The sequence below is a fragment of the Rhodamnia argentea genome, chromosome 3 (assembly GCF_020921035.1).
Source record: "Rhodamnia argentea isolate NSW1041297 chromosome 3, ASM2092103v1, whole genome shotgun sequence".
NCBI lineage: Eukaryota > Viridiplantae > Streptophyta > Magnoliopsida > Myrtales > Myrtaceae > Rhodamnia > Rhodamnia argentea.
In genome coordinates, this window is record NC_063152.1 from 23,626,201 (window position 1) to 23,653,299 (window position 27,099).

The 27,099-nt window shown below is 40.2% G+C and overlaps 3 protein-coding genes across 8 annotated transcripts in view; 2 read left to right on the plus strand and 1 right to left on the minus strand.

The window, feature by feature from the left end:
• LOC115728753 (probable purine permease 11) lies at positions 1 to 19,510 on the plus strand. Of its 4 annotated transcripts, none has more exons than XM_030659125.2 (4): positions 1 to 167; positions 2,431 to 2,511; positions 3,711 to 4,765; positions 4,799 to 5,079. In XM_030659125.2, exons 2-4 carry the CDS (start codon positions 2,436 to 2,438, stop codon positions 4,835 to 4,837), a joined length of 1,170 nt encoding a protein of 389 aa, XP_030514985.1. In that variant the 5' UTR covers positions 1 to 167; positions 2,431 to 2,435; the 3' UTR covers positions 4,838 to 5,079. The 4 variants fall into 4 exon arrangements, 3 of the variants coding, with proteins under 3 accessions (XP_030514985.1, XP_048132497.1, XP_048132498.1); XR_007197909.1 differs by adding an exon at positions 19,482 to 19,510 and having other exon boundaries at positions 3 to 167; positions 3,711 to 4,955; XM_048276540.1 differs by having other exon boundaries at positions 3 to 167; positions 3,711 to 5,079.
• LOC115728758 lies at positions 14,299 to 15,693 on the minus strand. Its single transcript, XM_030659135.2, has one exon. The coding sequence runs from the start codon at positions 15,570 to 15,572 to the stop codon at positions 14,574 to 14,576; it is 999 nt and encodes a 332-aa protein (XP_030514995.1). The 5' UTR covers positions 15,573 to 15,693; the 3' UTR covers positions 14,299 to 14,573.
• Positions 19,058 to 27,099, plus strand: part of LOC115728757 (probable rRNA-processing protein EBP2 homolog) — an 11,131-nt gene continuing 3,089 nt past the window's right edge. The window contains exon 1 of one of the 3 annotated variants that reach the window (XM_030659133.2): positions 19,058 to 19,286. Coding sequence is in view for 1 of the 3 variants with exons in the window: in XM_030659134.2 (XP_030514994.1) it covers positions 19,470 to 19,562 (93 nt within the window). In the remaining 2 variants the exon portion in view is untranslated. Of the gene's footprint in view, positions 19,287 to 19,454; positions 19,563 to 27,099 lie in introns of those variants that run through there. The other 2 variants (XM_030659132.2, XM_030659134.2) reach the window with 2 other exon arrangements.

Consider the following 27,099-nt stretch of genomic DNA (forward strand, 5'->3'; position numbering starts at 1 on the left):
ATAAGGGCGAGTAGGAAGATCGCGAGGTTCCCGCTAAAGGGAACCAGACGCTTCACCTGACGTCACCCAGGGGTCGAGATTCTGCCGTGGTCGACCTATGCTATAACGACCGAGCTCGCCGCCGCCGCCGCCAGCCTCTGTGTTCATCGCCCTCGCTCCTGCGGGAGGTAAGAGCATCGTCTTCATTTACCTGCGTTTCTCTGCTTTTTGCTTCCACTACGTAGAGAATGAACGGTCGCGACGCTTCTGGGGTTTGTTTAGGCGCGGTCAACGAGAACGCACCTTCCATTTAGTGGGGTTTTGGAATCCTGTGGGCCGATTTCGATCTGGGTTTTCATTTGTCTGATGTAAATTTGTTTCTCGTGGACGAAATTGGTGCATAGGATCGTCTTCGGAGCGAGAATGGACCTTAGTTACGTTGCTGTCGCCGATTGAACGGAAGAGTTTTGGACGAGTAACGGGCTTTTTCTTAGTTTACACGTAGACGGAGCTGTTACAAGGGATTGCGTTGGTTTATACGAACGCCCGTTGTTTCTTCTGATAGTTGCTGAACGTACTTTTAAGAAGACATTGTTTCAAGCCCATGATGTGGAGATTTGCTCTTCCCTATCACCAGTTGCTGATACTTGTTGTGAATTGTGACTAGTCATGGCTTTTCTCTGAAACATGATATACGCAGAAGACCATGGTCTAATATTCAACAATGTGGACTCATTCTTGTTGCACATCCATGATTTAGTCCCGGTCAGTTAACTAGCCTTTTGGTTTTCTTATCAAATTTTGAACATGCAGCAAAAAGTATCTGCACAGCTTCCTAAATTGTACGATGAGTCTAATTCTCGATCAATGTGAAGGGAAATTTGTCTCAGCCAGAGCCAGTTAATTAGGTTTCTGGTTTATTTTGTCAAATGTCGCACATGCAGCCAAAAGTTTCTGCATGGCTTCCTAAATAGTAAGTTTAAGCTTAGTATATGATCCAAATCACTGTTGAGAGGCGTTCCTCTCGTCTTGGAAACTACTGCTTTGCCTGCTTTTTTCTGGGAGATTAGGAATCTTCTGCTAGTGTTGTATTCATAAGTAATTGGGGACTAAGGAAGTGAGCTAAAGCAATGTGGTTTTTGAGATTTTTGCGATTATGATGACGTCTTTGAACAAGTCTCAATCGAGACTGTGGAATTTGGGTAGTAAATTTGTAGTTGCTTTTCTCTGTGAAGCTCATACTTTTCTCCTTCAAGCGATGTAGAGCCCTCCGTCCCCTCAAACTAAAAAAGAGGTGATGTAGAGCCAAAGTCTCATCCTAAAATTGTAATGAAGCCTTTCAAATATGATGGGGCATTGTCCTGAATTATTCAGGCTATGGGCTTGCTGCAAGGATGGATGACGAATTAACTGTCGAGAGCTATCGTGCGTTCAAACTTGCAACAAATTCTTGCTGGTCTAAACATTTAGAACCGAGGAAGTTGGTGTCTGCTAAGGTTTGATGTGAGAGGCAGAGTAGGGTTGTTTTTTGTGGTCATGGTTTCAAAGTGGGGTCAGGTTAAGCTTATTATGATGGAAGGATCTGTGTTCAGCACTTTGTATGTTGAAGACAGTGCTGAGGATCCACTTTAATTGCATTTTTGAAGGAAAAAATCAAATAATGATCTGGAAATTAAAAGTCCTGTGGGATTTGGTCCTAGGCCCTTTCATGAGGATTACTGAAGGGAATTGATAAGTGAAAGCAGGGCAATATATTGTTAATTGTTCGTTGTTCTCATGAGGTTATGGTCCCCTAGTATATTACCAGATTGGAGAGCAAGATAACTTTTTGTAAACAATGCAGTTTCTTTGAAGCTAGTTTGTGTGAATTTTTTGAGCCAAATTTTACAGCCTTCTCCTTTTGGTGTGTTATAAGGGGTGGAAGAACTCATCCTGAAAAGCGAGCTTGCCAAGACCCAATCCATTTTAAGCCCCATATATCTCCTTAGTTGCCCAATGTGGGACTTTTTCCCCGCATCATCCTCCCCCTCTTCAGGATTCTGTGACCGCACAGAATGGCCCTGAGGACGTAGCCTCGAGCCCCCACCAGGAGTCTGCAGCCCGAGGATAAACTGCCGGAAGGTGGGCGGCCAAGGAGTGGGTTTGATACCATGTTGATGCGTTACAAGGGGTGGAAGAACTCATCCCAAAAAGCTAAGTTGTCAAGAGAGGGAATCCAACTTTTATAAGCCGCAGAATATCTCCTTAGTTGCTCAATGTGAGACCTTTGCCGGCATCACCTTTAGTGTATTTGCCTGTGATTATGTGACTTGTTTTAACAACTATGCATATGTTTGACTTTTGGTCCTAAATCTAAAGACTGAGAAAAGTAGAAGTACCTAAAACAAAAACATAATGAATTTTTAAAATTTAGTATTATAGACCTTTTCTTTTTTCTTATTTTCCTTTCAGATTCCATGGAATTTTCTGCAAGTATTCAAAAAGCATTTTCAACAGCGGAAGTCACTGGCGGAGGATATTCAGAAGTTAGAGGTACCAAGTGCCAAAATAGTGAAGTCCTCTTAAGGAAATTAGTTCAAGTTTACCATGGAAAACACAGTGTGAAGGCATGCCGTCGCTTGCTATCCCATATCCTCTTTAGATCTCTTATCTATTCTAATAGACAGAAAAAGTTCGTGTACATGTGAATTACGGTATTACAGGGCATGGAAGTTCTTTTTGTGACGCAGATGAAGATTAGCTCATGCATGTCCAATGACCAGTTTCCAAAAAATATGAAGGGAAAATCAATTCTGGGAACTGGAAATCAGTGTTTTCTGTGCTGTTCATGGATATCGTGATTTCTAAAAGTGTTACAAAGTTTCATTTTTGTAGAAAGTTTAAGGGAATATGTATGAGTGCATGAATATTTTTAAAAACTGATTTTTCCTTTTAAGATAATCTATTGGGCTCAAATTTACGTTGACTATAATGATTTGCCGACATTTCTGTGGACATCTTCGTAGTCTTCACAACACTTTCGGACGTTATTAATTTCCCTAGGTCGTTTATACATTTTAGTGGAGAATCTTTTATCCCCATGTACAAGCTCCATAATCTGTTAGTTTATATGCCAATCCTGAACTTACCATTAACAAATATATCTAATCATCAATACTATCGGAAACTTCTGTCAACATGATACAGCTATACGAAATGGTATTGGGGGATTGGCTTCTATATTCAAGACTTATAAACTATGGGCAGTCATTTCCTTCAGTGGATTCAATTTAAGGAACCAATTTCAAGAATACAGATTCATCTAGTTGCTTGGATTTTCCTCTCGAAAGTTCTCTGGGCTTCTGGGTGTTTTCATTAAGTCGGTCCCCAAGTATTGTTGATTGACTTCCTTTTGGAATTTTTGTAAACTTGACATTCTATGGACTATCTAGCTTACATTATCATAGGCTGCTGCAAAAACTGAACCGTGTCTTTCAATTTTCACATATTTCCATTTGTGCACAATCTTTTCACTTGGGGATTATGTGATTCTAAATTTTGTATTCTATATAACTAGTGGGATATATTGTACTTCAGATGGTAGTGATGGGATCTACATCTAGATCTCCTGTATTTTCAATCTTAATTTCTGTGGAGAAGCCAAACAATATTTTTATGTTACGAATAGTGCGTCAAGTAAGACGTTCGTGTCATTTGTTTGCTGTTTAATACATGTTATTGTTCGTTGTCAGATCGCGAGGAACCAATCATGAGTGATGATGGACCACTCACTAATGAACTACATTTATCAAAGCTTGGACGCTCGCAGTGGTGGATTTTAGTCCTCGTCAATATTTTCTTCCTCATCGCAGGACAAGCTGCTGCTGTTCTTCTCGGAAGATTTTACTATGATCAGGGTGGAAATAGTAAATGGTTGGCAACACTTGTTCAGACCGCTGCTTTTCCAATCCTTTTCATCCCATTATACCTTATACCATCATCACAGAAGGCTTCAGCTTCTCCTAGTCCACCTTCTTTCAGAATTCTTGCCTCGGTCTACTTCTTCCTAGGAGTGCTCCTAGCTGGGGATAACATGTTATACTCCACAGGCCTATTATACCTCTCTGCCTCTACATACTCCCTTATCTGTGCTACCCAGTTGGCATTTAATGCAATTTTCTCGTATTTCTTGAACTCTCAGAAGTTTACTGCGCTCATTCTGAACTCTGTGGTTGTTCTTTCTTTATCTGCGGCCCTCATCGGTGTCAATGATCATTCCGAGGGACCATCTGGAGTTTCTAAGTGGAAGTATATCATTGGCTTCTCATGCACCCTTGGAGCTTCTGCAATCTACTCTCTTTTGCTTTCCCTCATGCAACTCTCTTTCCAGAAGGTCCTTAAGAAGGAAACGTTCTCAGTAGTTTTGGAGATGCAGATATGGACATCCCTGGTTGCTACCTGTGTTTCTGTTTTGGCTCTATTTGCGAGTGGGGAATGGAAGACCCTGCATGGAGAGATGGAGAGTTTTGGAGAGGGAAGAGCTTCTTATGTGCTGACTCTGGTTTTCACAGCCGTGTGTTGGCAGGTCTGTTCAGTGGGTGTTGTGGGATTGATATTCATCGTGTCTTCTCTGTTTTCCAATGTCATCAGTACTGTTGGTTTGGCCGTTACTCCAGTTGCTTCAGTGATAGTTTTTCACGACAAGATGAACGGTGTCAAGGTGATTGCCATGCTTCTGGCTCTTTGGGGTTTCGCATCCTACATATATCAAAACTACCTCGATGATTCTAAAGCAAGGAGAATGCAGCGCAACGTGGATGGAACTCGTAATGATTCTGTCTGCAACGTGGACGAAACTCGTAATGATTCTGTGTGCTGATTGTTTTCCTGTTGATTGATCTTGTAAATAACTCTTCAAGTATTGGGATGGTTCCTCATTACTGCTAGTGAATTGTGGTTGGCAACGTTCTTGGATTCGAGCATTTTTGTTTCATTCTGTAATTCTGCTATTTTCTGCACCTCACAGTGGGCTCTCATTCCTCTTGGCAAGATTGCCCAGTTGTATTATCTTTAGGGACCTTATGAGTTATGTAAACAATTGGATGGGACGGTTGATATTAAGAGACACGAAGAGCTGGCGATTCACGTTTCGAGAGAACCTTTTGTGCAAACGATATATCTACACTCAATTGACCTGAAGCAGCTTTTGTTTCTCTAATGGTGTAGGCAAGTAATAGAGGCATATGGAACGTTTTTATATGGTTTAAGTACTAATTTAAACATGTTCAAAAGTTCAGGGATCACATTGAATAAATTAAAACTTCAAGGGTCACGTTGAACAAATTAAAACTTCAGGGATCATGTTGCACAGTACGTTAAAATTCAGGTGTTATTGGTATAATTATCCCTTTTTAGTCTAATTGCCATTCTTGTGCAAATTGATGGTTGGAGGACTGAAGAACATGCATCGATATAGCAATCCAAGATGGGCAAAGCGTCTGCTTATCCGCAGATCGCCTACGTTCGGTTCTTACTTCATATATTTTTGCTTCTGCTGAAAATTTTGATGTGGGCTCTCGGTGTGAAAGTGAAATTTCGGGCGGAGTAATGTTCCTGTGGCGCTTTAAGAGTACCTAAAAGTTTTCTAGCGATTCATTGCATCGGAAAAATTATTTAAAAAGTCACAAGCCCGTTATACGGATACTAATTCAGTCATAAATTTTTCAATTTGACCAATGTCCTAAACTTTTTGATAATTTATCAATTTAAACCTTATGGGGAAATTGATCGGAATTCGCTGAAGTGGACGGCAATCGTTTTATGTGGCATGGCCGGCATAACTAGTTGGGTCAAGTCACATCAAACTTTTAATGTGGGAGTTAGGACGAAGCCAAGACTCATGGAAAGATTACAGAACAATTAATGAAGGGAGGATATGGAGCTTAGAAAATCTGTGCGGCCTAACAATTCGATTTATTTATACTCACGATAAACAATTGGGTCAAGTTACAAGAAAATAATTCCTTCAGAATTATATAATACAAATTATGGCTGTCAAAAATACCTAAATCAGACCCAACCGAAACGAAAATTTCGTATCTTTTATAGTAGGGTTCCTTCTGATTCAGATAATGGTTAAAAAGAAAGGTGCAAAAGCAATTCCGATCGTGACCGAACTGAATCTAAGCATTTTAAACCATACATTATTCTTCCTCCCGGAGAGCACCCTCCAAAAAAGTCTCGTTCACCGTCACTTTTTGCGCATTGACCCAAACCGACCCGACCCGAGCCGTGTTTTGGGCTTGGGCTCTAGACCATTCAAATCTCAAGCACCGCATGTTCGGGTCGGTTCGGATGCCGTGGGAGTCGGAACTGTCGACACCCCTGGTCACTAACGCAGATCGCTTGCCTTCGATTGGAATAGTGCAATAAAGCTGGGCTATGGTTTTCGACCTTAGTGTCAGATAGAATTCTCCAGCAAATTCCTTATGTGTAGTTATGTTTGTCGTTGGATTGCTTCAATCATTGGTTGAAGGGACTCGGGTAGTAATTAATGATTGCAGTGCCAGCTACTTGAATTAATGTTGTATTTAAGGTGGTTTTTGGGTCCAATATTCAAGCATCAGAGACTAATTAGGTGTCGCTAGTTCAGTCGTGTGGGAATGTGACGTCCATCTTTGGTTCAAGGAGGTCATGGCTGTCTTGATCAGGTTTGAAATCTACATGCAATGCGGCATTACAATCTTTCAGTGGTTATCGAGAAGTTCCCATGTAGAATTTTGATCCAGTCGATTATGTCGATCCGGCCTCAAGAAACATTGCATAAATTACTAGTATTGGTATCAATTTAATCATAAATTTTTTACATTGGCACCGATTCGGTCTATCCGACCAAATTGGATGAAAACCACTGACGTGGACTCCGTGCATCTTATGTGGTATGGCCCAGCAATGACATTGACATTTTCTAAATAATACTTCAATGATTCTTTTTGTTTTTCTTTTTTATTATTAATTTATTTTACTTTGTTCTTTTTTTTGCCCTTTTCATTTGGCTAGTGAGGGCCAACAACCCCTCACCCAGGGCCTTCGCGGTCCTGCTGACCACAGGCATGGTGCCCCTCGCCCAGGTTTGAAGAGGGCCATCACAACTCCATCGGCCACGAGAGAGATGGCCCTTGCTGAGTAGGTGGCGACCCTCACCGGTCAAAATGAGAGGGAAATAAAAAGAAATAAAAAATAAAGAAAATAAAAAAGGAAGTCTAAAAAAAAATATTAGATTTTATTTAAAAATATCCACATCAGAACCGATCATGCCAAATAAAATTCCCAATGTCTACCGCAACGATTACGAGCAAAATTGGTACATATGCAATAGGTTGAAGGTCGAAAAATTGTGAAAAAAAGTCCTAAATCTATTACACTTCTGCTAATTCAATTCTAAATTTTTTACATTCCTGCCAATTCAGTCCTAAATATATATTTTTTTGTCAATTCATTCCATTCGACCAACTTTGGCTAGTTGACGCTGAAGTAGACGCTAGAGTTTACGTAGACAATTTTTAATAATATTTTATGATTTTTTTCTTTCTTTTCTTTCTCTTTTCTTTTTCTTTCTTCTACCTCCAACCGGCGAGATCAACCAACTTTCAGCGTCGCGCCACCCAAAATTGGTCGGATGGACTGAATTGGCAAAACAAAAATTTAGGAATGAATTAGTTTAAACGTAAAAGGTTTAAGACCGAGGAACAAGGACATTGAGATCCAACATGAACCTGTTCGAGTCGGGAGCAGTTGATCATTTTGATGCATACAAGTATTTTTATTGGAACGTTGACACATAATTAATAGAATACTTAAAGTATCTCCATTGTCCAATAAAATAATCTTGCCAGTATTGGTATAAGTGATCTTTCCAAACGTAAAAGGTTTAAGATTTTTTTGACAATTTTTTCGGCTTAGAGTTTTTTTGATACTTTTTACTCATTCTCAATTTCATCAAAATACTCCGACCGAAAAAAAAAAAAATCATCAAAATGCACTACTAACACAGTAGTGCACCACGATCTCCTCCGTCCACCACGTCATCCGTCGAATGAAGCCATCCAATTGTCTTTTTTCGGACATTGCTTCCTCGTGTCGCGAATCGGGCAATAGTCCAATCCACTAACACATGTTCAATCCGGCACATGGGCTAAAGGAAGAGTATCCAGTCATGACACACACCTCAACTTCCGTTTCAAGCGTTCAAGGATTCATCCCATCCTTGTTTTCCCCATTTAAAATCATTGCGAGCGTGCTCGGGAGTCGGTAGTGAAAGGTAAATGAAAAGACGGTGAACCAGTCATGACAACCCAAAGTCAAACTTTTCGTTCGTTCACCTTCCGAACAAAGGCTAATTTGGATATTTTTAACTTTTAATTCGTTCGATGCGGTACGTACGTACGCAATTCTTTTTGTTTGATCGGAACAGGGGAGGAAGTCGACCGCAAGCCCTCGAGCTATTGCGAGATATGCAATTTAGTCCCTGAAATTTCAATTTATTCAATCCAGTCTGCAAATTTTTCGTAACAAAGTCGGATCTCGATTTTCTTTTTGGATACGAAGCGAGGGAGCCGGGCATGGTGCACTAAAACGGCACACCTACCCACTTAAATCTGTACATGAATATGGTGGATGCTGTCTCACTGCCTCATTTTATTTCTTGCATTAGATCTACCCACCACAAGAAGAACAAAAAAAAAAAAATCAAAAGTTCGGTACCCCTGCATTAAAACTCCTTACTCTTAACGACCCACCAACCTTTTGAATTGTGTGGGTGAGGGGTGGTGGCAGAGAGGCCGCCATTTGCTCCGCCACCAGGACGTGGCGGCGCCGGGATGCGCCACCGACAGGGGAGGAGGGGGGGAAAAGAATAATTCAACAGCCCATTAAATGAGGCCATGTGATGATGGTGAATGTTGCTCTCTAGTTTGAAGACTTTCACAAAAGAATGAGGTCCTCTCTTTCTCGACGTATTATGCGAGATCTATTCATGTTTACGGCAAGGAAAGCCATCCAATCGGTCTTAAACTTATTGTACGACGACGTAGATTGTTTGCTCTTAATTTAGAATCATTTCCATGCTGGAGCATGGTGAAGTTTTCAGCCCTAGTTTTCCTATCTCGTTAAAGCGTTGTTGCTACTCCCCGTTAAAAGATTTTTAGCCCATTAGCCCATGTACGACAGTTTAACAACTTAGCCGATGCCGCCTCTTCCCATTCGGGTATCACTACTGATTTTAGTGCGCTGAAAAAGAAGTGGTTTGATTCAACACTGGCATCATAGCAAATTGAGTTTGTTTGGCTTTTTATCCATGGTCAATCTCCTAATTGCTGCTATGAATCACAGGGTCAAAGTTTGAACTCGCGATGTCAATTCATTTCTAAATTTATCGATTTTTGCTAATTCAATCCTAAACCTTCACGCGAAAACCCAATGTAGTCCTTCCAGTCAGTTTTCACGAAAATCACAACGTGGCGGTTTGCCACATAGGACGGCTGGCGATGATTAGGTCGCCACGTAAGCAATTTATAACGAAAATTAGCCGAAATGACTTCCTTGGAACTTCGTACAAAGGCTTAGGACTAAATTGGTAAAAACCGAAAAGTTCAAGACCAAAGCGGTATCCGTACAGTAAGTCCATGACCGATCGGGTGATTTTCCTCATAAGCGACTCATGCCGAAACAGTTGTCGAAAACTCCGAAAGATGTCGTAGCCTCGAAACTTTACACGGGATCGTCGACAGTCGTCCGAAATTTCAAGCTATCAAAAGAAAGCGCAGCTTAATATGTAAAAAAAACTCTAAAAAAAATAGCTAAGGGGCGCAATCATAATTAAGCAAGAGGGTTGGTTGTCTGTCTAATTAGACTCCACAATTAACTCACTCCACAATTAACTCTATATGCTAAGAGAGCGTGTGCAGTTGACCTTAATCATTTCGAAATCACAAGACATTTTGTTTTAGTAAGGTTCAACAACTATGCATGTAACATATGTTTAGAAACTTCAATATTCCGCCTTAATTGCAGCATTACTTAGTACGACATTTATACTCTTCCATACCTCATCATTTAAAATAAAATACGCCCTTCATTTGTATATTTATATCAATAGAAATTCAAACTGGTGAAGAGAAATCTCAAACCGGGCGAAGTTGACCCCGAGGGGGTACGATGATGATGATGATGATGGTAAGATCGTGTTCTTTAACAATACGTTTCCATCATTCGACACGACCACACCGCGACATGAAGGAACGAGAGAATCCATGCTGCAAAATGGAGGATTAGAGAGAGAGAGAGAGAGAGAGAGAAGGCAATCGGTTTGAGAAGAAACGACAGAACAATTTGCAAAAAATCGAAGCGTATGCTGCCGGTGTAAAGAAAATTTCAGAGAAACGGCTTCGTCCATCTTTAATTGTTTTTTTTTTTTTTGTCAGGTTCTATACTATCCTATTTTATTTTACAAGCCACACTATATGCGACATGTGCTGTGTGTAGGTTACGAAATCCTTCTTCCTCACTCAGGCATCCCCACTCCTAACCCCCCGAGAAGGTGGGGAATCGAACCCTCCACCCCCCTTCTTAAATGGAAAGACCAACCTTAATTAGATGATTATAATTGTCCGCTTTCTTGAATCAACGGTGTATGACTGAGAAGGTGGGAAATCGAACCCTCTACCCCTTCTTAAATGGAAAGACCAACCTTGATTGGATGATTATAATTGTCCGCTTTCTTGAACCAACGGTGTATGAGATCGCTCGCGTAGGAACAATTTCCCACCGGCCATATTCAGAATACTTTCGAGTTCGTAAACGGGGATGTCTCCTAGACGTTACATCATAGTTGGGAGGTGTGATGAAGTCAAAAAAATTTAGTTAAATCTGACAACCAACTTCACATGGGGCCACCTTAGCCATCTTTGGCAATTGCGAGGGTTGCAAGAGAACTTTGGAGAGAGGAATTCTCTCTCTCTGTCTCTCTCCATTTCGCCCTCGATGATCCTTTGGTTCGAGCAAGGCTCGATCACCCTTTGCTAGAGCTCCGACAAGTTTGTACCGACCCCGACTGAAGATTGGGCAGCGTGGCAGCTCCAATGCCCGATAAAAGCGAGATGACCAAATTGCAAAAACGCCGTGAGCTAGGAGGATTATAGCTAAATCCGATCCCTATATAGACATTTTCGAAAATCCAGTGGACGGGCGGATGCATATGTAAACGACCCTATGTGAGACACAGGAATGCCATCAGACGGCAATAACTTCTACAACATACTAAATCCGTTCTCAAGATGTGTAAGTCCTTATGACTTTCGTAGCCCCGAGAATAATATCTTAGGGCCTGCATGGTAACCATTCTCATTCTCCGATTCTCATTACGATCCGGAAAAACCGATTCTGGTTCAAATGAATTTTTTGATTCTATTCTTGAATGAGTTTTAGAGAATCAGAACGTATTTGATAACTGCACAAAATTTATGTTTCAAAAAAGTGATTCTTTCCCTATTTTTTTCATTTAAGTCAAATAACTATGCGGTTAATTCATAAAATTTCATCCTAAATTAAAGAATAATTTTCAATGCACACTCAAATAATTTAAAATACATTATTTTTTAGCATGTCATGAATGAAATACAAATTTTAATATATGATGTTTAAAGTTCTTTAAATGTTGCGTTTTCTAAATACATAGAAACATCTTGTGACGTATGGCTACCAGTATGCATGTTGGATGCTCTCATTCTCTGTAATATTCTTTGTAGGAGAGTGAAATCTATAAAATTTATGAAATTTAGGCCCAACTTTAAGAAAATAAGGTCAAACTAGCATAATCTAAGCTTTTTCTATTTTTTAGGATTTTCTAAATTTTTTGTTATTTTTTTAAAAAAATTATTTTTTATTTTATTTTATTTTATTTTTATTAGGTAGAGGGGAAAAAATGACGAGAAAATTACAAGGAAAAAGTAAGAGATGTGAGACTTCATTACGTTTACTATTTTCAAAAGTCATTCTTTTTCCGGAAGCAACTTTTTTTTGCTTCTGGATTTTACTCTAAAACGATTTCGATTCTCCAAAACTGATTACGGGAACAGAATCAGAATCAGAATTATTTATGTTACCAAACGGCATTCTCATTTTTTTACTGTTCGGAATGAGAATTAGAGAATGAGAATGGTTACCATGCAGGCCCTTAGAGTTTTCGTTGCGAGTGCTTTCGGAACAATCCCGTTAAAAATTCGAAACACGTTGAGAATGATTAGCGTATCGAGAATTGCCATTCGGTTAACAAACCAACCTATCGGGGACCATAAAAGGAACCACGGTGAGGATCCCCAATTTTTCCAAATCGAGCGCATCGAGGAACCTTGAAAAAGGCTCTCGGTCAAAGCGGACAACGATGGAGGGAGGAGGGGGGGAAAAAGACGCAGCAAAATCGACGCCCGAGGCTTGAAATCTAATCCAATCCCCATTATCTGGGAGGAAAACATGAAATCCCCCCTCTCTCAAGAACTGTTCCCCCGACATCTATTTTCCTAATCTCCTAGACCAGTCTTTTTCTAAACATCGTTCTCCCCGAACAAAAAAAAACAAGGCTGCAAGAAAAACAAAACGGAAAATTCAAAATTCAAAAGAGCAAGAGGGCATCTCTCGTGGAAGACAACTTTACAGCAAACCCCACATGGTTAACGGTCGAGACAAGTCTAATAATTCATGCAGTCTGATTCATGCAAAATCAAGTCCAAACGACTCTCACCCGTGGAATAGGCACGGTTAAATATGGGAATGAGCATGATTCTAAAGTAAAATTGAGAGAACCAGAGAATCGAACTGGTGAAAACATGATACGTTTCAAATTTCAAGATATGCAAAGCATGTTTCGGGATTCAAAAATTAGAAAATAGATTTTAAAAGACGGGTTTCAGGTTCCATCTCCCGAAACGTGAAAACGAACTCGAAATTTGGAACGAGTATTTGTATTTTTCTTGTTCTATATTTTCGCGCGATCCCATGGTATTCTATGGCTTTTGATGATGAATGTGTAATTTGGAACCATTAGTCCGAACTTCCATTTTCGGCTATATGCATGACCGATGCTTTTACTTTGTCGATATTTCATATTCTTCATGTGTCTAAACATGATTTATGATCAATGAATTGTAAAAATGAGGTGATAATTCACTACAATCGTTCAATTAAGAATACGAGTGAAATCTGAATAAACCCTAAAGCAAATCTTAAAACCTATGTTAGAGTAAATTTTAGGTTCTAGAGTACCTCGGGAAAAAAATCGATTTCTATGGGTGCTTGAAACTCAAAACCGCTCAGCCCCAATTAAACGGCACAAACCTACGACATCCACGGGGGGGCCCCAGCCCGTGAGCGAAGCGTGACGTGCGCGCTGCGCAGCGGGACTCGGCACGGCGACAATAAATGGTGAAAGCCTCAAGTCCTCCGGCCATCATTATGACTCAAGTCCCTCACTGGTGACCGTTAGAAGGGCAAACCCAAAAAGGACGACGATCCATGAAAAAAAGAAAAAAAAAAAGAAAGCAATTCAACGTGATGGGAGCGCATCGACTACTCCCCACCCAAGCTGCAGAGCCTACCTTAAATTCGTGGGCCCCTCCCCTTCCTCCTCCCTCCATTGACGACAATAAATGGACGGCTCCGATGCTGCCCACCCTCACCGACCCCGAACCCCACCACCACAACTCCGATCAAAAGGCCTTCCAACCACCGTCGCCCACCCTCCTTTAAAGTGGCAAGCAGCATCATCCGGACGTTGCTTCCCCCCTAAGATGTGTCGCTCTTCCCATCACCAATTTAAAAAAAAAAGACCACTGAAATTCATACCCCCATAGTCTTCGTTTCTTCAATCATAAAAAAGCACGATATGCAGAAATTATCGAACGAAAGGAAAAAAACATTATGGTTTTAGCAAATGGCTTTCGATTTTTTTTTTTTTTTTTTGGTCAGAAATTGAATCATCCCTCTATGTAATTTAACGAGTGGGGATTTGCTATTCGGAAACTGAATCGGGGGATCACCTGACACGTGTCCGCCGCCACTTGTTGCCAAGTGTCCCTCGACGGCTTTTCGATGATATTCTGAACGACAGCAACAATGTCAACAGGATGCAGAATTGACGCGACCACCACGTTCCGACAGTAAAATTCACCAGGACTAGAGTCTAGAGCAAGAACATCCGTGTGTACGAAAAAAATTAAATACGCAGGAGAAAAGAAAAATGGGTGAAATCTATTAGTTTTTGTATACCTCGTACATGTCATATCGTAAAGGAAGCAAGAGAAAAAGAAGAGGGCAAAATAGAGAAATCATCACGCCAAGGAGCAGTGTAGCTAAGCCGGTAATGGAACGATCACTGTACATGAGGTAAGGGCAAATCCCCAAGTATTGCCGTTGTGTGAAAACTGAGCATTTATGCAAGACGGGGGTAAAGGGTAAAAGATTCTCAATCCAACCGGTGTTGAAAACGCAGTAGAAACTCGGGGTCAGAAATCACCGCCGCTGTCGGAGGGGTCAACGTCAACGCCGCGGCCGGACGACGCGTCCTAACGCTTGGGGTTGACCCTCCCGAAGTCCGCGAGCTTCCGGGACCGGTTGCCGCGGTACGACGCCGCCGTCGACAGGTGCGGGTGCGCCGGGCCCCTGATTTCGCCGGAGTACCCCGTCTCCGGCTGGAACCCGCACTTCTGGTGGTTCCACTGCCGCGCGGGGCTCGGCCTCACCAGCGGGCTCAGGCAGAAGCTCAGCCCGGAGACGTTCCTCGAGTGCAGCCCCGTCCGCGCCCGAAGCGGCGGCCCGGCGGGCGGGGTTCTCCGCGGCCCGCGAGACGACTCCGACGCGTATCCGCTCCCTAGCGGCGATCGGTTCTCGCGGTCCTCGTCGTCGGACTCCTCTCCTCGCTCCGGCGACATCCCGCGGTTCGATACCGGGCGAGGCCGCCGGGATTCGAAGGCGGAGACGCTGTCTTCCGCGGAGAATCCTCGAGGCTGGCTCTTCCCGCGGCGGTGGAGGAACGAGAACCACGACGACGAGGCCGGCGTCGCCCGGCACGAATCCCGATGGCCTCTGTGGCCAGGATCCGAATCCGAAGAGAATCGGGGACCCAATTCGGAATCGAACTTCTCCGATCTGGACTTGCTGAAAAGGATGGCGAGCAAGGAGAACTTGCCTCGCTTCTTCTTGCGCGGCTCGCTCGGGACGAAGCCTCCCACGGCGTCGCTGTACCTGTAAGCCGGCCCTACTTGCGGAGTGCTGTAGAAGCGGTGGTGGCCGCCTCCGCCGCCGCCGCGAGCGCACACGGCGGCATCGGACTTCCGGTGGCTGATGTAGGGGGAGACGGAGTGGGGGAACGCCTGATGCGGCGGGGGCTGCGGGTCGGGTTCCAGGCGATCGTCGGCTGCGCAAGGGCGGGCGCGGGGGCGGGCGTGGCTCAGGGCCTCGGCTTGGGCCTGGGCGGCGATGAGGGCGAAGAGGCGCTCCCGGAGGCAGGTGGCGCAGACGCCGACGGCGCTGCTCAGGTCGACGGGGTGCTTCTTACACTTCATTCCTCGCTCGATCCCCACGCTGACATGCGGTCGCTTCTAGAAGCTTCTGCGTTTCGCCATCGCCTGTGCAAACCACCGCGAGCTTCGTCCTCCGAAACGAAAACGAACGTTTGAGAGCGAGCGAGAGAGAAAGAGATACTTTATGGACTTTGTGCTGTCTCTGCCTGTTGGGGGTGGTACTGGTGGCACCTTCTTGATTTAATTGTAGAGAGAGAGAGAGAGAGAGAGAATTTTTTTTTTTTTGGAGCAAGAAAGATTAGTCGCATCATGGTTATTTTTACTTTATAAATTATTTAATACATTTCGACATATGCGCTAATTCAAAACTCATTCCCGTTATTCAATTTGGCTATACCCATCGAATTCGATCGGTTTGAGATCCTTCCTCGCATTCGAGCAGTGAATTCGATTCAGAACTGCACTCTCTCGTAAGCTGTCAATTGTCTTAGTCGATATGTCTTAAAAAAAAAAAAAAAGATGTATTTCGAGTTCACTAACAAGTTGGTGGCTAGCCCCTTTTTCTGAATTTAGGTCCGGTTGAATTTTCGCGAGCATTCGTCGAGTTAGCTTAGTAACTTCTCTTTAGCTTGGCGAGTGAAATTTGAATTTGAAAGCTAAATATGGAAGCATTTAGCAAATGGGTCTACTTTATTTACTTTGAAAATTAATTGAATGATGTCGATCCTAGGTTGAACGATGATTTTTGTTATTTATTTGTTTTGTTTTTTTCTTTTGGTGGCAAGTTGACGATGTGACTTTTGTGCGTTGACTTTCTCTTTCGGTTTAGTGGAGTTTGAGGATGATTGCATGACCCCAGCAATAAACAAAGATAAGATTTCTTACCTAAAACAAGCCTTGCTTTCATCAGGTTTTCCTGCCTTTGCCTTCCCTTCTCATTTTTTTTTGTTTTTGCCCAATCGGGGGCTCTCACTTTTAGTTATTTACAACTAAGGACGTCGTCGAAACGCCTTGGCGACTCTCAAAACCAGAACGAAATCTATAACGTTTATGAAGATTAAAGCGACTCTAATAAATGGGATCGCATCTAAAAAAAATTTCGTATGTCCGATACTAAATCTACGCCGACGCTAAATACTAAAAGCATAAGGGAAAAGTAAAAAAAAAAAAAAAAAGTTGCTTCATAATTTTATGGATGGATTACTTGCAGCATAAAATATCTATCGATTCTTGAAATCGGGACGTGATTTTCTTACGCTCGTCCACTCAATTTGCTAGAATTTGTACGTAAATACCATTTCGAAGCCAAAATGGAGTAATAAGCAGCTTAGAGTTAAAAATGGAAAATTATATTCTCAAATGGGCACGAGTACCACCCTCATTATATTGTATAATGAGGGTTGGAGAGGTTTTCACTTTTCACAGATATCTTTTGAATTATTACGACGATTAGACCTCGGGACCAATAAAGTGCCATACTAATCTCATGGCCTAAGACGAGAAAAGTAATTTTTTTTTTCTAATAGTTGATGGTGGGGAGAATAGAATTGCTTTCGTAGATTTGATGCTTGGCATGGAAGACGGTTCTTTGGCCACTTTAATTATGCATGCATTAGGTTATGTCATTTTCTCTGTTGCGTGGAGTTGGAAAGTTTATTGCCGTGCTTATTAGCAAGGGTGTTGATGGTTCGGTTCGGTTCGGTTCGGTTCGATTTTTGGAAAGTCAAATCGAACCGAACCATTAGGGTGTAAACTTGAACTAAACCGAATCTCACCTTAAACCAAATATGAACTGAACCAAAAATTCGATTCGGTTTGATTCAGTTCGATTTTTATTCTTCAAAATTTTTATTTTTATTTCTTTTCTTTTCTTTTTTCCTTTTTGGTTCTAATTCGACAAAGCTGTCAGGACCCCTCGTCGAGGTTGGCAAGGATGTCGCGGCCCTCGTTGTGGCCGACGAGGGTAACGTCTCTTGCCTAGGCCCTTGCCGGCCAAATCGAGGACTGCGATCCCTCGCCCACGGCCAAAGCGAGGGCCTAGGTGAGACTAAAAAAGAATAAGAGAAAAGAAAATAAAGAAAAATAAAAAATAAAAACGAATGGTTATTTTGAAGATTTTTTATGTGTTTTAGTTAACCGAACTAGAAAAAAAAAGTGGTTATTATTCGGTTACCTGAAGCTAAAATTGAACCGAACTGAAATGCCTAACTGAAATGCATAAATTTTCAGTTCAGTTTGATTTCATTTTTCAATTCGATTTTGATACCCCCTACTTATTAGTATTGTCGGACCAAACTTAAACCTAGATATAGGGCGACTTGAAAATAAAAAATAAAGAGCTTTTATAAATTAGTGATTCTATTGGGATAACCGGATCAAATCATCGCGGAGCGCAGCCATATCTCTCAACCATCAATCGATTAAGCAAACGAACGCCATCAAAGGCATTGTGTTAGTGAGAAAATCAAATCGGCAATGTTTTGAAACCGGGCTCTAACTAGTCGCCCATGGTGGATGGGCCGATCGGATTGAAGTTGAAATGCCTAAGCACGATCTCACCATGAGGTCGCAAGTCGAATGAGTTGACGCATTGGATGTGAGTTGCAAAAGAAAGAAAAGAAAAATTACATCCATTATGTTATCTCAAGATAAGAACCCCGACAGGGGTTTCTTATATAGACATTCTTAGTGAATTTTTTTTAGGCTTATGAATAGAAAAAACGGTTTTTCGTAGTTTTTATCGAAGAAAATCATCGTCTCTTCCACTCTCAAATGCCTACGTATGGTGATCAAGCACAATTTAATTAACTCTTTTTTTTTTCAATGATATTTGAAATAAATACGTAAGGAGTTTTTCGCACCCGAAAACCCTATTTATAGAAAAATAATGTACTAATCATTACGGACATCGTTTGTTTATTTTCGGGTTGTACATTAGTATAACAAAAGCATTTGATTTTGACTTTCACTTTGGATTTCTTATTTTTCGCAAATCTCGCGACGCACATGCTTTGCTTAAATCCCAATTTTTTCTTTTGACAATATTTAAATGTTAACTTGCACATTTGTACGTAATTTTTTCATACATTTTTACGTTTTGAGCGTTGTTTTATATTTTAGTGGGGAAGTGAGAAAATTTCTTTGTCACTTCGGCGAACCTCTTCTGAGGGCTTATTGAACACCTTAATAGAGAAATTTTATTGTTTTCAACTCATTGTCAATTTAGATTTTTAGTGCGAGTATCTTCGGAACACTTGTTAATCATATCTAACGAATAAATCATATTTTTATTGGTAATGTACTTGTAATACGAGATGGATTAACGAATGAATATTTTTATTGTTAATGTGCCTTGAAAATGGAAAATTTTAATTTTTGTGGGTATTTAACAACCCCAATAAAATCCATAATTACAAAATAATAGTCTCGTTCTAAAATCCGAAGTGAGAAAATAAAATCCTAAACCCCAACATACCATCTCTATTTTAACCTGGCCCTTAGCCTGTCTCTCCGTCTCTCTTCTCTCCTTTAGCTCGCTGGCAAAGTCGGCAACCCTCGCCGCCATCGTCGGTCCTCTCTTGGTCTCCGACTCGCTCGCTCAGCAACCCAGTTCGCCTCCGCCGGTACCACTCCTCTCTCTAGCCCCGCAACGACCTGGCTCCGCTTCTCTCGTTTTGTTGCAGCTCGCCGACTCCGAGTCGCTACTAATCTTTGCCACCGCCGCACCTAGCTCTCCCATTTGCCGGCGGAACCGAGGTGAGTCTCGTCCCCATTCTGCTCGTGTGCTTGTCTGTTGCATAGGAAACCGTTGGAGAAGAATTGGTGGGAAGTGAGATTTCTGACCGCGCGTCCTGATCGAAAGTGGTTGCATTTATCTTTCTCGATAGTTGTGTTGGATGGCCATAAATCGAGAGAGACTGGGTATTTGATGAGGACGATATGCCGGAGGAGGAAATGAATGATCTCGATGATGAAGCTTCTGATTTTGAACCAGAATCAGACGCAGAAGAAGAAGATGTGAAGTTGCCCGAGGCTAAGGAAAACGTCATATACGACGGAGAAGGTATAATGGATAAGCTAACTAATGGCTTTACCGGGCGTGCCAAAAAATGTTGCGTCGGAAATGTCTGCGATGAAAGGTCTCTCGCCAAAAAGGGTAGAGCCTTCGAATTTATTCTTTAAACGGGTTCTTGTGACGATTTCAGACATGAAGTAAAGTAAATGGCAAAGAATAAACAGGATGATAAATATAAAATGCGATAAAAGGTAAGGGCAAGTAAGATAAAATTGTGGAGTAAAAAATAAGTGCTTTTATTGATGATTGATAGGTGTAAAGCCTGTCTCCAACTACATATAGCCTAGTAAAAAGTATAACCTTATGTTGCAGTTACTGTTGTGCACTTTATCCCTAAATTTTCCGACTGGCTTCAGCAACTACTCTTATTATCCTTTTACCGATTTAAAAGTGTTGACTTATTTGCTCCGTGTAACTATCGGTGTGATATACTGATTTTATAGTGTCATCAACGTTTTACTTAATTGGGATCGGTTTGCCGTGCTTTCGGCTACCATCACGTGTTTCTTCATGGGCTTCTATACGAAATGACATTTTCATGGGTTTTATAACCATTTAAGGCCCGGGCCAATTTTCGGTGTCAACACATGCCCAATAAAATACATTAAAAATATAATAATAATAATGGTCTCGTTATAAAATCTAAAGTGAGAAAGTGAAACCCTAAACCCCAAAATACCTTCTCTCTTCTAACCTCGGCCTCAGTCTGTCTCTCGGTCTCTCTTTTCTCCTCTAGCTTGCTGACAAAGTCGGTAACCCTTGTTGCCATCGTCGGTCCTATCTCGGTCTCCACTTAGTTTACTATAATTTGTACATAAGAACTTCGAAATCGAGCAATAATTACCTTAGCGATAAAAATGAAAAATTATATTCTCAAAATGGGAATGAGTACCACTTCTTCAATGTGCTCAACAATTTAATGTTGATAGCCAAAAAAATTTCATGACGAGTGTAAACCTTGGGACAAATGAAGTGCTTAGCCTCTTTAATCTCCGATTAATCATGCTTAACCAGAGATTCCGGTTTCGATCCCCAGTGGAATCGCCAAGTCTGTCGCGACCCACCTCGTCATAGGATGGAGTTGAGGGATGATTATCGGTTTCTATGGATCCGTGGTGATCCGTAAGTTGATTTGGACTATCCCAAGTTCTCACTTTGCGCGACAACGGGATTTAAATCGGTGTCGACCTTTGGTGCATGGTCGGGTGGCATGTGCATAAATGTACATGCTTCGAAGTCTCCACCAATCTTTGGAGAAGGTAGATTGGAAACCTTGTCGGCCATTGGGAGAAGTCGTACGACTCATATGGAATCAGAAATTTGGGAATGGGGACATAGCTGCGCCAATCTTGCCATCGACGTCCTTTACGTATCTAAGTGGAATTATTTTCCTAACTATGGATTTCATGTAGACGATTTGAGATGAAGAAAGCTTTAGAACCTAAGAGTTCATGCAGATGAGAATATCTAGTTATCAACCACAATCGGTAAAAATAAGTACACAAATCAAGGATCCAAACACAGAGATAAAACACATGAATGCAATACATGACATCCCTAGTGAAGCTCTAATGGCTTAGAGAAGAGGTGTTTGGAGCTTGAAAAGTGTTTAGAATAGATTTGGAGGCCATTTGCCCATAAGGGGCAAAATGGTTATTTTCAAAAGATTTAGGAGGATTTAGAGACAATTTACTCATGAGGGAAAAAATTCGCATTTTCGAAAAAGATTTGGCCAATTGAATATGCTCATTTCCTAATTTTTGAGATTTTTTTTTATAGATTTTTGGAATTTTTGGAACGATTTGCCCATGAGGGGATAAATCATTATTTTAGGAAAAATCGGAAGGTAAAATCACCAAAAATAGGATTAGCCAATTAAAATGACCCATTTCTTAATTTTGATATTTTTTTGGAAATTTTAGGATTTTTTAGAATGATTTGCCCATGAGGGTCAAAATCATTATTTTAGGAAGAATCAGAATGCAAAATCACAAAAAATAGGATTAGCCACTTAAAATTTCCTAATTTCCTAATTTTTGAGATTTTTCGGGAATTTTTAGGATTTTTCGAGACCATTTGCCTAAAAGGGGCGAAATTGTTATTTTTTGAAAGAATAAGAGCGTAAAATCATCAAAAATAGGATTGACCAATTGAAATGACCCATTTCCTACTATTTGGGATTTTTTTTTTCAGAATTTTTGAGTTTTTTCTAATTTTTTTCCAAAATTTTGTAATTCTTTTATGAAATTTCTATTTTTTTAATCATTTCATGATTTTTTTTATTTTAGAATTTTTTAAAAAATATAATCCAGACCGAGTTGGGTTGACCTAGCCCACACCTCACGGGCGCCCGGGTCGGTCTACGACAAAAACGATGTAGTTTTTGTGTTTTTTTATTTGAATTTTTGAATTTTTTATTCATTTTTATTATTTTCCTGCCCATTTAAGCTAAAGTCCCAGATGTGCCACATAGACAGATATCAGCCGTTGGATTGGAAGGGATTTTGAATTTAAAAAAAAAATATTTAACTACTGAGATCGTTACGCGTGCCCAACCTTGAGTCACACGATCACAAAATGAATTTTTATTTTCAAAAATCAATTTTAATTTTGAAAAATGATTTTTATTTCTAAAAATTCCAGATCTCGATGCGTGGCACATTGCACCGTCGATCTGGATTTTATTTTTATCTTCAAAAAATCATTTTTTATTTCTAAAAAACATTTTTATTTCTCAAAAAATCCAGGATCACGCCATGTGATCAAATCGCGGCCATTGATTTGGTTTTATTATTTTATTTTATATATGTTTCATTATCCCGACGTGGCGCCTACGTGTACGCCACGTGCGGGCCATGTGGATGGCTTCGCTTAAGAAGATGAACAGTGACCAATGACTGCCGACAGTTACTGTTCCGGGCAAAAAAAATCTTGCGACCTTGCCGGAAAAAACCAAAAATCACCTAAATGAGCCGCTTTTTTTTTTTTTAATCTAATTGAACCTAATCTGCATGACTAACATCCCTATGCCTAAATCTATCCATTAGAGGTCTTGCAAGCTCCCCGCAGCCACCGGTGACTCCGGCCAAAAATGCAGATTTCGGCGAGCAGATTTGTCCTCGTTTTTAGCCGTTTATTCTTTGATTTCTAGCTATGAATCAGTAAGGTTTTGAGACTTACCTGAACAGTTTTGACCGTTATTAGCCGTTCACCGAAGTTCAACGGGTCGCGGCTCTGGAGAGGTGACCGATCTCTCGATTTCAACGTAAATCAATGCACCAAAAGACAAAAGACTAGGCTTGGCACGATCGAAATCTTTCCAAGCCAAAATATCACAGCAATGCAGGACAAAAATGGAACTCTGGACTGAACTTTTTCCGCTGGCGGCACGGCGATGACGGCAGCAGGTCTGGCTCCTCTCTCTCACTTACTCTCGCTCGTAGTCGAAGTATTTCTCTGAAAACTGAATAACCTCCCCTCCAAAACCGACCCCTCAGATTTCTTTGTTTTTCATTCCCTCCGTAACAGATTTTTTTTTGCCGTTGAAACCATTATGCACGCCGGTCCAGGACAGCTAGATGTCGCACGAGTTCGTCGGAAATTCAAAATTGCTTCCAAAGATCGGCTTCAAGTGTTGCACAAATCTGCCCCGTTCTTGCGTGCGCGCAAAGAAGAAATCTGGGAAGCGTTTCTGTGTGTCTTCTCGGGTTGACCGGGTCGAGTTGACCGGACCCGGTCGACCCGGTTTCTCATTTTTAGCTCAATTCAGTGTCAGTCTGACCAATTTTCACAAATTAAAGCTGGAATTTGGACTCAACAGCATATGTATTATCTAGGAATGACAAATTTGAATCAAATTGGTTTATTTTAATATAAAACTCCCAATTTTCTATTTTGACCCAATTAACGAAATTGTGCAATTGAGGTCCAAAAAGACAAAATCAGACCAAACCAACCTCACCATCGTGTTCAGAATGTCTAAGAACCTAGGAGTAGTGGTTTAGATTTGAATGAAATTCTCTAAAAATTGACTAATTACACTTAGAGCGAAATTCGGGGACTAAATTGAAAATAAAAAGTGCAATTAAGTCCTTTTTGCTAAAATTGCTCAATTTCATGCACAAATGGACTGAAATGCAATATAAGGCATTATAGCCAAATATCATGACTTGAAAAATGTGAAAATGGAGAATAAAATGACTCAAAATGTAATTTTTTGACTCAATTTGAGTTTATGTCTATGAAGACTTTTGTAACTCCGAATTGAATTCTCTAAGTTTTAAAGGGCCAAAATGAAAAGGGAATTAAAATAAAAATGTTAGCTATTTTTCCATATTCTTACCGTCAAGAATTCTATTTTTTTTGTTGTTGTAAATTTTAGGTATTTTTCTAATATATGAAAAACATTAAAAAATGCGAAAAGACCAATAATTATTTTTGCTTCAAAATTGGTTCCTTAGGCTTGGCCAATGCTTCCAATGTTGATTTTGAACTTTCATGAATTTTTATGGATTTTAATGATTTTTCTAAAGAAAAACCGATTAAGATTAAAAATCATGTGTCAACAACGTGTCAACTTTTGAGGGTTGATCCGTGCAGCTACTAAGGCTTCTTAGGATCGTTGGAGCACACCTAAATTTTGACTAATCTTTGCATAAAAATTAGAACTAATTTTAGTTCTAAATAAAAGTCATCTCGCATAATTTTTTTACATTGTATTGACATGTAATTGGACAGGCATAACATTTGAGCTTAATTTAACAGGCGTTTTGATTAGACATGGGATGAAAAATGCACCAAGAAGATTTGAACTTGAAAGAAATATTTTCTTAGAGACTAGATTGCAAATACTTAAAACCTTAGGACTCGTATTACAAATACTAAGAACTTTAGGGATCAAAATGCAAATACTTAAAATTTGAGGGTCTATTTTACAAATACCAAGAGAAGGGAAGATTGAGAAGGGAAGATGGTGAAGAGGAGATGGAGAAGGGAAGATGGTAAAGAGATGATGGAGAAATTTGGCTATAAAAGAGAGAGTTTTTGAGAAAGATGAGAGTTTTGGAGGATAAAAAATTTAGAGAGCTCTTGAGAGGAGTTTTAAAGGAGAAAAATTTGGAGAGTTTTTAAAAGGAATTTTCATAGAGGAAAAGAGAATTCTTGAGGAAAATCAGAGGAGAAAATTCGAGAGTAAAGAAAAGAACGTCGGTCGAGCACCATGTTCGACAAATTTCGACATATGCTTTGTCTCTTGCCATCCAGCAACACCGTTGTTTGCCATCTCCGGTGACTTGCCACGGTCGTCCAGCTCTGAAATGCCAAAGCGAAACTACAACTTGCCCTTGTGTAAGATTTCAAGCAATAGAAGGTAGTTTTCTCTACTTCGATATATAAAGATGTAATCGTTTGATTTGAACGTTTGCTTGTTCATTTTGTGCACGTCGCATATCCCAAAATTTAGCATCAAGTAATAAATTGTACGTTAATTTGTCTTGTAAATATTTGTGATAGACTACATCTTCTTCTTTTTAAAAAAAATCATCGCATGTATTGCGCAAATTTTAATTCTTTACATCCTCATAAGAAAAAAAAAACCCAGAAAATTGCATTTTTGACCTTTAAGTAGAATTCATCAAATTTGCCAAATTGAACCTTTTTTTTTCTCATAAAAATGGTAACAAAAGGGCATTAATTAAAAAATAATGTAACCAAGTCCCCGGACTCTTAATCTCTAGTTAGTATGAATAAAATAGTTCTCTCGCTCGCGACCTAAAAAAAGGAGTTTCTAATTTTAGGTTAATGGATTACCGGATTAATTAATTAGATTAATTAACCTAGTTTGAGCTCTCCCAAGCTTTACCAAATTGCAACTTATGGTTCAGGTGATTATCATGCAACGTATTTTGAATTGAGAGACGCCACTAATCATTTACGGTAGGTCGATTAGAAACCTAAATAAAATATCGGAAGAGCTATTTTATTTCTACGAACCAGAGATTAAGAGTCCAATGACTTGGTTACATTAATTTTTTAATTAATGCCCTTTCGGTACCTTTTTTATGAGAAAAAAAAGGTTCAATTTGGCAAATTTGATGAATTCTACTTGAAGATCAAAGATGCAATTTTTTGGGTTTTTCTTCTTATGAGGATGTAAAGAATTAAAATTTGCGTAATACATGCCATGGATGATTTTTTTTTTTTAAAGAAGAAGATGTAGTCTATCACAACTATTTACAAGACAAATTAACGTACAATTTATTACATGATGTTAAATTTTGGGATATGCGACGTGCACAAAATGAACAAGTAAACGTTCAAATCAAACGATTACATCTTTACAGATCGAGGTAGAGAAAACTACTTTCCATTGCTTGAAATCTTACACATGCGCAAGTTGTAGATTCGCCTTGGCGTTCCGGAGCCGGACGACCGTGGCTAGTCACCGGAGATGGCAAGCAACGGTGTTGCTGGATGGCGAGAGGCAAAACATATGCCGAGATTTGTCGAAAATAGTGCTCGATCGACGTTCTTTTCTTTATTCTCGAATTTTCTCCTCTGATTTTCCTCAAGAATTCTCATTTCTTCTATGAAAATTCCTTTTAAAAACTCTCCAAATTTTTCTCTTTTAAAACTCCTCTCAAGAGCTCTCTAAATTTTTTATCCCCCAAAACTCTCATCTTTCTCAATAACTCTCCCTCTCTTATAGCAAAATTTCTCCATCCTCTCTTCACCATCTTCTCTTCTCCATCTCCTCTTCTCCATCTCCTCTTCATCATCTTCCATTCTCCATCTCCTCTTCACCATCTTTCTTTCTCCATCTCCTCTTCATCATCTTCCTTTCTCTATCTTCTCTTCTCCATCTTCCATTCTTTTGGTATTTGCAAAATAGATCCTCAAACTTCAAGCATTTGCATTTTGGTCGTTGGAGTTCTTAGTATTTGCAATACAGTCCCCGATGTTCTAAATATTTATAATCCAGTCATTGAGAAAATATTTCTTTCAAGTCCAAATCTTCTTGGTGCATTTTTCACCCCATGTCTAGTTCAAAAGCCTGTTAAATTAAGCTCAAATGTTATGCCTGTCCAATTATATGCCAATGCAATGTAAAATAAATATGCGAGATGATTTTTGTTTAAAACTAAAATTAGTTCTAATTTTTATGCAAAGATTAGTTAAAATTTAAGTGTCAACAAGCTCTAAGCCTTTCTCGGGAATTGCTTGCTTGTAGTGTGCTCTTTCGTTGGATGATCCAAATAAGGGGAGGACACCTTTATTTATACTAAATGGCATCTCATTACAGCTGTTGATCATCTTTGGGTCTAATGGCTAATATTGCATCTCCTCATCTACTCAACTACCGACGTTAAAGACGAAATTATAGTATCGCTCGCCCCTAAAAATACTTTAGACTACTCAAAAAACCCTAAATGGCAAGACACTTTAAGTCTTGAGGTTTATTCGGGCCATGTGGTCGGGCTGTTGCATCACGAAAAC

Excerpts from the sequence above, each read along its gene's own strand:
- LOC115728753 (XM_048276540.1), top strand. The coding sequence starts at position 2,436 with ATGGAATTTTCTGCAAGTATTCAAAAAGCATTTTCAACAGCGGAAGTC. Across the intron at positions 2,512-3,710 it reads AGGATATTCAGAAGTTAGAG|ATCGCGAGGAACCAATCATG; the intron begins GTACCAAGTGCC and ends GTTCGTTGTCAG.
- LOC115728758 (XM_030659135.2), bottom strand. The coding sequence starts at position 15,572 with ATGAAGTGTAAGAAGCACCCCGTCGACCTGAGCAGCGCCGTCGGCGTC.